The 13,530-nt window shown below is 38.8% G+C and overlaps 1 protein-coding gene across 3 annotated transcripts in view; it reads left to right on the plus strand.

Moving 5' to 3' along the window:
• Positions 1-13,530, plus strand: part of TMTC4 (transmembrane O-mannosyltransferase targeting cadherins 4) — a 129,210-nt gene that overhangs the window by 26,160 nt on the left and 89,520 nt on the right. For all 3 annotated transcript variants that reach the window (XM_075852449.1, XM_075852445.1, XM_075852446.1), the window contains exons 4-10: positions 1,073-1,286; positions 4,550-4,637; positions 8,645-8,742; positions 9,034-9,126; positions 9,588-9,749; positions 11,664-11,866; positions 12,547-12,718. In XM_075852449.1, the coding sequence (XP_075708564.1) occupies positions 1,073-1,286; positions 4,550-4,637; positions 8,645-8,742; positions 9,034-9,126; positions 9,588-9,749; positions 11,664-11,866; positions 12,547-12,718 (1,030 nt within the window). The remainder of the gene's footprint in view (positions 1-1,072; positions 1,287-4,549; positions 4,638-8,644; positions 8,743-9,033; positions 9,127-9,587; positions 9,750-11,663; positions 11,867-12,546; positions 12,719-13,530) is intronic.

Here is a 13,530-nt window from a genome sequence, read left to right on the forward strand (position 1 = left end):
CGTGTTTTTAAATACGTGTAAAAAAAGTGCATTCTATCTACTAATGGTGCGCTTTCTCATTGATGTCAATGGGAAGCTTAATCAAGCCTTTTTTTAAATGTGTATTTCGGCACATGAAAAGCGTCAAATACACGCCGCGTGAACAGGGCCTTTTAGTATGTCTATCAGAGCTCTGTCATCTGCACCGGTATGCCCGTCGCCAGGACAGATTAAAATCCCCTCGGTATAAACAATAAAGATTCCTATTGAATCACCACAAGCAGAGATCTTGAAAAGTGTGAGGAACTGTTACAGAAAGTATATTGGAAAATTGCTTGACCGTTCATTTAGGCGCCATGTGCACGACCGTAAAACATGGACCCATTCACTTCCATTGAACGCGGACACCTTTCGGTATCGCTGCGGATGAGTGTTCGTGCCGCAGAACTATGTCGGGAATTATGGAGCATGTCTGTTCTTGGTCCGCAATTGCGGCACAGACTCCTCCATAGAAGTCTATAGGGGAAGCCAAAATTGCGGGTGGCTACGGAGGTGTGTCCGCAAATACGGATAGCCATCCGCAAATACAGAAGTGTTGCTAAGTGACACAAAGGGGATTTCCCATGAACCAGGCCTTTTTTTTTGTTGTGGATCCGTACATACGGATTCACTACGTATTTGCGGATACCATTCAGCAGAAATAGGTACGTTGCTGATGACTATAAAGCAATACGGAACCGTATTTACGGTCAGTATTTGCGGATACGGTCGTATGCATGGGGCCTAAATAATATTTATTTGCTGAAACCGGAATACACCTTTTATGCGGTGGTGACTCATGGACAGGGATTTCAATATGCATATGCTTGTACACCGTGTCTGGGCTTTTTGAGCTTTGTGTCACCTATAGCTAAGTTGTCTTTCCCTACATAGGCAGATAGATGCACAAACATATCAAGGAAATCATAATTTCTTCATCAATGTAAAATGATAAAATGGTGTTTTTTTTGGAATTGTTACATGTGTTCTTCAAACGTGCATTTTTTAAAAAAAAAAATTTCCAATAAAAGTTTCTCTTTGTAATGTTTTGCAGGATCAGTTATGCCCTTGCGGGAGGTTTACACCCAGTTGGGTTTCATGCAATCAACATAATATTGCATTGCATGGTGTCTGTCCTGATGTTTGATGTCTTTTCACTACTGTTCAGTGGTGGAACATGTGACAAAGGCAAAAAAATAACATATGCCCCCAAGGCTGCATTGCTTAGTGCTTTGTTGTTTGCAGTGCATCCAGTACATACAGAATGTGTAAGTATATATTTCTCCTCTCCTGTAAAGCAATGCCATTTCACCGATACGGTACACCACCGCATATTAGGGTAATTTTTGCTCATGCTCTTATTTTATTTATTTTTTGTTTTCAAGTGCCATACATATTTTAATTATATATATTTTTTTATCATACCTTTTCAATTATATATATATATATATATATATATATATATATATTACAAGATTTTTTTTATTATTAAATCTGACATGAGTTCCTCTACATGAATGCAGAAGACCTTTTTGTAAGGCAGGTAGACAGACTTTATCTGTCCTCTCTAAACCAGTAGCATTTCAAAACTCCATTTTCAAACCAAGTGAAATAATAGATGAAGGAATGAAATAACAAATGCATAATCTAAAGCTATTTTCAAAAATAAACTTTTACTGCGGGAGTACAGCATTCATTCTGTCAATGCTCCGTATATCCAAGCAGATGTAAAACCTATCGCTAGTGCAGTTCACTGACAGAATGCAGGCCATAAATGGTAAGAGTCATATTCAATCTGGCTGTTCATCAAGACAATATTTTTTACAATGACTATTGCTTCTAGTTTCCACTATATATGTCCTTTTACATGGGCTAATATGGGCTGTCAAAACGTGCGCCTATTGACAATACGGCACACTTTTTGCTTTTATTTACAAGGAGCAATACTCGGTAATGTATGGGGACAAACAATCCCTACTACGATCGTTCGTCCCCATTCATCTGCATCATATCGGCAGCACATCTCCCTGTTTACATAGGGATATGTTCAGCCGACTACCGACCATTTTAATGGCCACATGAAAGAACTGATCATCCAATGAATGAGCATCTGCTTGTTCTTCGGCTGATCGTTGGCCTATTTACACAGTGCAATGGCCCGGGAATGAGCGTTCATATAAATGCTCGTTTACCCAATCATCGGCCCGTGTAAAAGGATCTTTAGGACTGGTTCACATATACACGGCCCTCCAGTCTTTTTGCCTCTGGTGTAGTACAATAATGTTGGGAAACTATGGCATCAGCTCTGTGATAAATTTTTTCACTGAGGTCAGTTTTGTGTCCGTGGCATCCGTTTTGCCGTTGGATGATTAACGTTGGACAGAACTTTTGTCATCAGTTGTGTCCCGCTCAGGCGAAAAAAGAACTGACACAATTGTTATAATCTATTTGTTTTGCTTATATAGCATTAACATATTCCGCAGTGCTATACAGAAGTTGTCTTCACTGACTCTTCCCATTGGGGCATACAATTTAAATTTCCTATCTCTATGTTCTTTTATTGGGAGTGTGGTAGAAAACGCATGCAAACATGGGGAGAACATATAAACTCCATGCAGATGTTGTTGTCCTTGGTCAGATTTGAATCCAGGAAGGCAACGCTGCTAACCACTGAGCTGCCCAATAAGTGAACCAACATGGTGTGTGCGATAAATTAATTCAAGAAATGTTATTACCTATAGCTTGCAAAAATGAATATGCATTTGAACTACATTCAGAATTCAGCTACTATTGAAGCTAATAATGTTGAAGGAGAACTATATGAAGTCCTTTAGTGTACATTAAAGATGTATAAAAAAATAAATTTTGGACCTAGAGCCCTGAAGCTCCCTACTGAGAGATTCTGACAAGTCCTGTTCTGATTTATGTAAGGTGTCATAGAGACATTGTGTTGATTCTGATCACCATTTATATCCAGATGCGCACATACACAGTCGAGTCACATTATTATGACCACCTCCTACTTTCGACGTCGGCAGCACGTAGCAAATGAAGGAAGTGATGTGTCATGGGCTGGCTTGGTGGGTATATAAGGTGTGCGATAGGCTGTCTGAACACATATCACTAGTTTGTTGTTATGGGTAAAAGGGGCAATTGATCAAAGTCGCAAAAAGGGATGATTATTGGCTTTCGGGCCAAGGGTGGCAGTATATCTCAAACAGCGCAGTTTGTGAACTGTTTGCGTGCTGTTGTGGTGAAAGTGTATCGTGAGTGGACAAATGGATCCATTGGGAATAATTGACGTGGAAACTGCAGAGCACCACGTGCCACTGATGTGAGAGATAAACGTTGGTTACGAAGGTGTGCGAGGGCAGAACGACATGCCACAGGGGAGCAGCTCACCGTGAAAATCAACCAGAGGGCTACCAGACGTGTGTCTAAAGCAACAGTTCAGCGAACCATACTGCGTATGGGGCTCCAAAGCAGACGGATGGTCACTGCTCCTTTCTAACAAAGCTGCATCAGAAAAAAAGGCTTCAATTTGCACGGCAGTATCAGGATTGTACCACCGATGATTGCCAAAGGGTTGCCTTCCCCGATGAGTCATGTTTTCTGCTTCATTGAACAGATGGACGTTGGAGTGTCGGGCAAGAAACAACAGGGAACAAACACCCTACAACCATTGCTGGAAGAACACAAGCTGGTGGCGGCAGCGTTATGGTCTGGGGAATTTTTTCGCGCCATTCTCTGGGCCCGCTCATCCATGTGGAAGGCTCTGAATCCAATTTGGTTATGAATCCATCGTTGCAGATCACGTCTACCCATATATGATGATTGTCTTCCCTGGGGCAGATGGAAACTTCCAGCAAGACAATGCGACATATCACACGGCTAGAAATGTCAGACAGTGGTTGGAAAAGCACGACCAAGACTTCCAAGTACTTCCCTGGCCCCCTAATTCGCTAGACTTGAACCCAATTGAGCATCTGTGGGACCACCTCGATCGTCTTGTTAGCTCTATGGATCCCCCCACGCCCCCTCCAGCAAATGTGGGATGCACTGCAGTCCGCATGGCTCCAGATACCTGAGACAACCTACCAGTACTTTATGGAGTCGCTCCAAGCCCGTTTAGCAGCTGTCCGTGCAACATACGGCGGTTATTCTGGATATTAGCTGATGGCCATAATAATGTGACTTGAATGTGTATATCCACATATTTGCTACTATTCAAGCCAGTAAGAATGAAGATATTGGCAACACCGCACCTCAGAATCAGAACCCGAAATATAATCATATGCTCACAGTAGTATAGACTATATAGCTATTAAAAAAAGGATTCCACATTTATCATGTACACTTAATATCTGCTTACCAACGTCGTCTTGTACGTGTTCTATACTTGCAGCGACATTGTTCAGGGCAAACCATTCCTGTAGAAGTTTCTCATATTTACACATTAAATCCTTTCTTTGTTTTCCATTCTTTGTTAATATGTTCAACCTCTTGGATGTATTACTTTTATTATTTATAGGTTGCAGGAATTGTCGGCAGGGCAGATCTACTCTGTGCACTATTTGTTGTTTTATCTTTTCTTGGATATAGCAAATCCCTAATAAGAAGTAAGTATTCTGTTCTTTTTTTTTTTCTTGAAATAACATTATTTATATAACTGAAGGCATGGCTGGCAAACAACTTGAATTGAGTGAAAAAAAATCACGTGAGGGTCATGTAATTTAAAGTGCAGCTCAAGTTACCTAGAACATCATCCCTCCCACCCAAACTTTAGTAGTAATTTTCCATTTCAAATGTATTGCCAGGCTCACCCTTTGCCAATGATGTTCTTACTTTCCTCCTTGGTATAATGTAATGTAAATTTGGTCTCCATGCACTGACTTCATGGTGAGCTTGTGGAGGACTTGTGCTTGCATACATCAGTCCGTGTGAACATTATGGTCTCTATAAAATCAAGAATATACATCCAATGTGTTTTTATAAAAAGACTCCATATCCATATTATGTACATGCCTTTAATAAGACCTTTGCCATTGTATTCACTTTCGGCAATTACTCTGCTTGTTGTGTGAGTGCTGTAGTCTGAAGATGGGGATGGCGGGTGTTCCATGAAAAGGACCCCATGCTTCATTGGTTTGATGTAATGTATTAATATACAAGCATTCTCATTTTTTCATTTAAAAGAATATCTCAAATGAACGTCACTGGAGACTCCAGCTTGTGCTTAATACTTAAGTTTGCTTATAATGCTCAGCTAGCCAGAGATTACAGCACAATGCAAGTGTTGGAAGGCATTCAGCATCTACAAAACACCATATGGAATTATTTAAAAAAACTGGTGCAACCAATATTTTGGAGGAATGCTTGACCCACAGTTTTCTGTTTGTGGCCATGGTCACTATTATTTAAAAAATGTGCCTTTATGTCTTAAATATGTACAATTTTCTTCTCTTAAAACTGGCAGCAAATTGACATCTGGTCAGATGGGGGCATACATTGCAGAAGGCTATTTTTGAAAGTGGGAAATGACACATTGTACATTCCCAATTTCATGGCAGGAAAGTATAGAAACAGGTCCACTATACATGTAGACCAAATTCTACAGAAAATTTGTTTGCAATTTTAAAAAAATAATAATAAAAGCAATACAGCACACTCATAAGCCGAGCTTGCTTATTACTCTATTGTGTTCATGAGCCCCGCACTCTCCCTGCCTTCCCCACCTTCCTATGTCTGAGAGACAGCAGCTGCTTTCACTCATAAGGTCAAGGGTGGCTAGATTATGACACCCCTGTATTCATAAGTACTGTGCTGCCCTTACCCCCCTGAGTGACGGCAGCCTCTTTATACACATTTAGTGGCTGCTGTTACTCAGCGTTTGGATGGTTAACGGGAAGGACCAAAACTTGGCTTATTAATACAGCAGTGTAATATGCTAGCTCTGCTAGCTCTGCTTTTGCGCTTGTTGTATTTTTCATTATTATTTTACGAAAATTGCTTTACTTTCTGTAGGATTTACAGGCTTTTTATTTCCTGGCACCACTTATGGCAATATTTAGGTCCTATAGCTTGAACTTATAGCAGATGTATGATGTTTAGTTGCTCGAAATTTACATACAAGTGAAAGTGGGAAATGATACCTTGCAAATTGCAGAGAAAAATGGTCTTATAAGGAGGTGGTCCTTTCAATGAAAAAACTGCACAGAATGCAGGTTATAGTGTCTAATGCAGCCAGCAAACCTGTACAGTGCACAAATATACACCCCTCTTATTCGTAGTCTCCTGCAGGGCTCCCTTCTCATTCTTAATCCACAGCATGGCTTCTCTCTTATTCCTAGTCCATAGCATGGCTCCCCTCTCATTACTGGGTCGTCAGCATGGCTTCCCCAACATTCCTAATCCCCGGAATGGCTCCCCCCTCATTCTTGGTTCCCTCCATGACTGCCCTCTCCTTCTTGGTTCCCCATCCTTCAGTGCATCTAAGTCTAATTTATGGTCTTTTCAAAGGGGATCCCACTGAAATATGTGCTTAAAAAAAAGTGGTATCTGGTTGAATTAGGGGGTAGTCTGCTTATAGAGGGGCAGCTTCCGTAGACTATACTGGTAGGGAAAAATGTTCACAGAAAAGTTCGGTCTGGATGGGGGGGGGGGGGGGTCTTCTCAAAGGGATGTTTTTGTAGCGAGGTTTTACTGTACATCTGTGCTCCATTTCTTTGAGTGTGGCGCATGTTCCATAAGTTATCATTTCCAAGATGAAAATCTATTAAAACAACAATTTTTGCAAGTCTACCATAGTGCTTTGAAAACTGTTAATAATATATTAAAAAGTTCCTTTATTTTATATTTTTAGTATGTCAAACTTTTTTTCTCTTTATAACCAAACCAAAAGTGAGTTTTACACAAGATACTTTAAGTGCACGCCAACTACTTATTGAAAGGAAAAGCCTCATCCTGACCTTTTTCAATTTCATCATAAAATCCCCGCTGTTACATGAGCACAAAACATTCATGAGCACCTCTGATAAAAGCCCTGAGACATCCCTAAATATACGCTGCCATTCTTCCAGAAAGCCTGATGAGAAAATAAGCCTGTTTATGAAGAATAGATGCGTTTCAGCTAAATGTTATTAGCAGAATATTTTGTCATCTCTCCTGCTGGATCTTCCGTGTATTAAGACTTTTTGTAAGCTGAAGGAAAATATAAAAATAAACTTTTTAAAGGCAAGAGTTTCTCTGTGATTACTTTACATATGATTGTTACTTCTGGTTTTTTTTTGTGTAATGCGTTTAGACATCTTGCATCACACATATTGGCTATATCAGAAGGATACATTTGGATAGCAAAATAAGTTTCAAAGATTATACTTCTAGGTCTCTATAGACCAAACGTATGCCAAAAGAGTGTCCTTGGTAAACATGTATAGCACAAAAGAGGTAGTGAATTATAGAATAAAAGAGGCTGCTACACAATACCATAAAAAAATGTACATGCTACTGTATACTTTTTATTACTAGGAAAGTCAATGGCAGATGTGTACAACTTTGTCATACGGTTGCATACATTTTTTGCATAAAGAGGAGTATTGTTTTGTTCATGGAAATTTATAACATACCCCAACTGCATGACCATAAATGTTGCATGCTTTTTATATCCACATTTTGTGCAAAGGGACCAGGCCCCCACATAAATTCATTTTCCGCACACCTATTTCTTCATGTGCAGTGCAGTACAGTAAATTGCATATGCAGGGAGGATGTTATTTCACCAGCTGCTCTAACCACTAGACCAGAGAACTTCAGCCTGGGGAATAGTAGGGTTTTATTTAACTATTTTATTATTTTACTATTTTAGTAGTTGACCACTTTATTGCTTCCGTCAAAATGACGGAATCCTTGCACAGCAGAGACAAACGGAAACCATTTTCACCGGACCGTTACCATTGAAATCAATGGTGATGAAAACGGAAACCTGTGGTTTCCGTTTGTCTCAGTCATGGTCCCATTAATGGGTTCCCCTGACGGAAAGGTCCGACAAAAGACCTGAACGGAGCCCTGACGCAGATGTGAACGAAGCCAAGGTGTATTTTTTTTCTATAAATAATAATCTTATTGTAGCAAAATATCTGTATGGAATTAGATGAATCAGACGATAATTTGCATCCACATTTTACACAATTGAGCCATATAGGTTTGAAGAACATCGTCCCGTCTTGGGCTTTCTGCTTTTTTTCTCCATTTTTTTTCGTCATATGAGCCAGTTTATTGATCTGTTATAGCATGAGGCAATCTAAATCTCCGCATTAGTGTTTGAGATCTATGCCACTTACTTCCAAAACATTTCACTTAATAACAGCATGTTTTGCCTTCATACAGGTGTACATCAAAGATGTATGTAGTCACACGTGTAATTTACAGCGTCTTGCTGTGAACATGTGAGTGTTACTCTGCGGAGCACTGTAATGTACGACTACAAAGAGAGCCTGCCATGCCATAGTCACGTCGCTGCTAGATTTTTTTTTTACCTTTTACACAAATAATTTTCTGGAATTACTGATGTGTGTTTATTTTTTGCAAATGGGATTTTAGAACTAATCAAGGTCCGTTCTTTCTGCAGTTAATAAAGAAGAACATACTTCTGTGTTCTGGGTGCTGTTCAGCATTGTGCTTGCCGCAATTGCCATGTTGTGTAAAGAACAAGGCATAACTGTTTTGGTAAGGAACATAACATTGAAGGATTTAACTGCCCCCAAAACAGTAACATGCGTCATTGAGGTGAAATTATTTACAGCACTGTCATTCTTTACTCCAAAAGAACAAAAACCTTGGTTCTGCTGAAGATCTATAAAATTATGTTCTCTATGCGGCTTTACACAAATTTAATTACACCAAAAATGGTTTGATTTATAGTGTCGAATTTAAATATTTTAGATTCTTTTGTTTTGGTATTTTTTCCATCTCGGCTGATGGTCTCAGAAAGTAACAAAAGATTATTGTCCTTCCTAGGGTCTGAATGCTGTTTTTGATGTCTTTGTAATCTGCAAGTTAAACATGCTGGAATGTATCCAGAAGGTACGGCACAGGGACAAAACCCCAGAGGTGAGTGTATTCAATTTCCCATTCCCTATTCAGAACAGATTCTGGGCTCCTCAGTTACTGCACAGTGTGATCTCATGTCTGTCGCTCAGTTGCATTCTTGAAAGAAGTCCTTTTATTGTAGAAAAAAAAAATCCCTTCTGCACTTTGATTTTGATGTTCCTGTGGGAATACATAGTCAATCTAATTTTGATAGAAAGTAGCAAAAGCCATATTTGCAAGGTGTGGTTGGGAAGTTACTTGGCATTCTTATTTGAACGCAGCGCAAGAATAACCAGATTTCAAATTAGAAAATAAAATCCTTACGTGTCTACATATACTGGGTCACTTTAAGAGCCAGCTGCTGATTATATCGTGTCTCAGGTACCCTCTATAGAAGAACGAGAAGATCTTTTTAGGTTGATGCAGATTTTACTAACCATGAATACTGATATGCTCTGTATTTTTTTCCCTCTCTGTAACAGAATTTTTCATTTCTAAAGAAAGGCTTGCTTTCGAGAATCAGTCTTCTGGCTGCTGGGGGTATATGTATGCTATATGTAAGATGGAGCATTATGGGTACAGGACCCCCAGCATTTACTGATGTTGACAACCCAGCATCTTTTGCTGAGAACCTACTTGTGAGAGTAAGTACTAAACTGTATTGTCCATGTAAATTGGTCTGATTGTGCATTAGGTTCGTGACCAAATGTTTTATGCTGAATTCACACCTGCGTTTGGAATTCCATAAAAAAAAATTCTGCCATTGGAGCAGAAGAGCGTAGTTCAAACTGACAAACACCAATGGCTTCTGAAGGACCCTATTGACTTATAATGGGGTCCGTCTGGTGCCGTTGTTTTGACGGTAAGAATAGCACTTCATTCTGCGCTATCCTACCCGTCAAATAGGACTGAATCTGCAATGGAGTCTAAGGCCCTTGTAAAGTCAAATCCACATATTGTATCTACAATCCAGCATTATTTCACATTGGAAACCAAATTCAAACATGACCACAGAGATAAGTGTACAGATCCTTCAAACATTGCTAGGAATTACTACTATTCATTTAGAAGGGTCCGTACAAGGGAGAATGGAGACCTGAACTTTCTTGGTAGCGATTCATATTATTCTTGTAGGAGACTCGTGTAGAAAGAAGTCTGATGTTATTGTCATGTGCGGCTTTGTAGCCAATCACATGAAAAGTAAGGTTATTTGGCATGTGGTTATAAGCTGCACAACGACACGTAAAGAGGGATCTACATCCTGTCTGGAACAACAATAGAAGAAAAGATTTGGGGCTCCACTACTGCAGTTTATAAAATGAAAATAGGGAACTACCAGTAAAACCTGTACATTCCCCTTACGATTATTTCATTTTTGCATGTGCATGAGAAGCAACTTAAAAGTTAATTCTCACATGTAAGTAAAGACATTTTCAAGTTTCATGAATAATACTCCAAGTACCCATCCAATTGGCATTCTATAAACTTTGAAAATGGGGACCTGTCGTACCAGGAGAATATTAATCGTCCTATTGTTGCTACGTTGTGCCCTGTACCAATATAGTTCAATCCTGATTAGTGATTCCTGCGCCTTCCTCATACAGAATATATGACTTCCTCTCTGTATTATAATTGGCATACTCATTTATTTGATGGCAAAGTAAAACCCCTGAAAGATTGGATATGCCATAGTTTTATGATAGTGAACTGTGTTTCAGTCATTGCCATATACAAGTATATTGCAGTGAACGCTTGTGCTATTGCTGCACGGTTGATAATCTGGTGGAAAACCCCACAAATCATTTAGCACTGTTCTACATGTATACCGGAATTTAGCAGCCAATTTTCCACCATGTTATTGGAGGCCATTGTTTTGTAGCAATACAACACATCACACACTATTTTTCGTATTTATTATTGACTTTCTGAGTTATCTAAATTATTACACCTAATTTATGTAAAAGCACCATATACAGTGAAGAAATGTAAGCCAGAAACAAACAGGCATGTCGGATATCTTATATAATTGCTCGAAGCCAACAACCAAGAAAAATGTACCAGATCGGTCTGGTTTTCAGAATATCACAGCAGTATTTGCATTATGCGCACATGTCCTGCATACCACAAGGTAATATTTTGTAATTGTTTGAACATAATTTTTTATTTTTTTTTCGAACGAACTGTACATTTCCTAATAGACTGAAAGGGCCAGGATTGAGAATTTGCACCTTTTATAAGATTTCAGTTTGTTCAGACTATTTGAATTTGTGAAATAGAAGTTGGTGTGTGTGTGTGTGTGTGTGTGTGTGTGTGTGTGTGTGTGTGTGTATGTATGTATGTATGTGTATATAATGTGTGTGTGTGTGTGTGTGTGTGTGTGTATATATATATATATACATAATATTGTGTGTGTATATAATATTTGTGTATAATATATAGAATATTATATTATTGTGCGTGTATGTGTGTGTGCGCACATATGCAGGGAAGTGCACCTGTACTGATAATTCTGTTAACACTGTATATGAGACATTGAATGATTTTCCTCTTAATGACAGGTAATAAACTATAATTACTATTATTCCTTAAATGGATGGCTACTGCTGTGCCCATGGTGGCTCTGCTTTGATTGGTCAATGGGCTGCATACCTCTTATTAAATCTCTCAGCGATTCTCGGATAATGGCACCAGCAGCACTTTGGTTCTGCTTGTTTGGCTTAATGTACCAGGCATTATTCTCCAGTAATGGCCAAACGAGAAGGTGAGTTTTCCGTATATTTCGAATAATGGAAGTATGGCTTTTTTTGATCAGTAGGGAGTCGCTAACTCATGAAACCCACATTTCTAGACACCGCTGATAAATGATAGCATAATTTTATTGCTTTATTTTACAGAGTATCCTGTAGTCTGGCTCATCCACTGCTTGACAAGTGAACAGTGTACCATATTAGGATATGACGGTGTAATGTTGCATGTAGGGTTTTTTCAAATATGCTTATTAAACTGGTTTATTAAAAATACAGCAAATACGATACATCTTTTCTGATTTGGAAGGAATAATGGATAAAGTAGTAGACACAAACATTTATCCAACAACATAAAACAGTAGTAGTAGTAGTATGACCCAGTAACTAAAAGATGCAAATACTAAATGTTAAGTCATGGCAAAGTTTGAATGCCTGGCACATGCTTTAAGTACATTATAGGTTTATGTGCTGCTTCTATTAGAAATCACAGGTACAACCAGATACTTCTTTTGCATATTTCTCGGATTCCATCCATAGCGTATTGCAGTAACCCTGCGTTTTTATTTAATGTAAAGTTGACCTGATAAGACAAGCCTAAAGAGCCCAGGATATACTAGACTTTTAATACAATTTATGCTATCATTATTATTATTTTTTTATCTAAAGTGCTCTTGCTTCCTATTTGTCATAACAGAATCATCACTATGGGCTTGGGATTTCTCATAATACCTTTCCTTCCTGCAAGCAACTTATTTTTCCGAGTTGGATTTGTTGTTGCCGAAAGGGTTCTCTACCTGCCTAGTGTAGGTTATTGTATGTTACTCACTTATGGCTACAGTAAAATCTGTAAACAATTGAACAAAAAGGTAAGATTATAAAAATTGTTATTACGATAATATTATTTAGAAACAATATTCTACAATTTCTTTAGTTAAATAGGTTTTACCATGAGACACATTTATGACATATACTGTGGTTTTGTCAGAAGAGTCTCTGATGGGAAAACCCCTTCAAAGCTAATTTTTCCTATAGTGACCTCTTTACAAAGTTTAATATAAGTAATTGCCATATTATGTTGTTTTTTACACTTTATGAACAAAAGTATTGGTATACCTTAACATTAAATCTACAGGAGCTTTTAGGGCCTTCCCCCAATTGTTCCCACAAAGTTGGAAGCATACAAATGTTCAAAATGTCTTGGTATGCTGAAGCATTAAGATTTCTCTTCACTAGAACTAAGTGGCCTAGGCCAACCTTGTAAAACAATCCCATAGAATTATCCCTCCTCTACCAAACTTTACAGTTGGCACAAAGTAGTCAGGCAGGTAATGTTCTCCTTGCATTCGCCAAACCTAGACTTGTCCAACAGACTACCAGATAGAGAAGCGTGATTAGTCACTCCACAAAACACATTTCCATTTTTCCAAAGTCCAGTGGCGGCGTGTTTTACACCCCTCTATTTGACGCTTGTCATTGTGCTTGGTGATGTAAGGCTTGCATTTAGCTGCTCAGCCATGAAAACCCATGCCGTGAAGCTCCTGGTGCACAGTTTTTGTGCGGATGTTAATGCCAGAGGAGGTTTGGAACTCTGAAGTTATTGAGTCAGCAGAGCGTTGGTGACTTTTATGCATTATGCGCCTCGGCATTTGGCGACCCGCTCTGTAACTTTACATGGTCT

Source organism: Rhinoderma darwinii, chromosome 2 (assembly GCF_050947455.1).
Source record: "Rhinoderma darwinii isolate aRhiDar2 chromosome 2, aRhiDar2.hap1, whole genome shotgun sequence".
NCBI classification, from domain to species: Eukaryota; Metazoa; Chordata; class Amphibia; order Anura; family Rhinodermatidae; genus Rhinoderma; species Rhinoderma darwinii.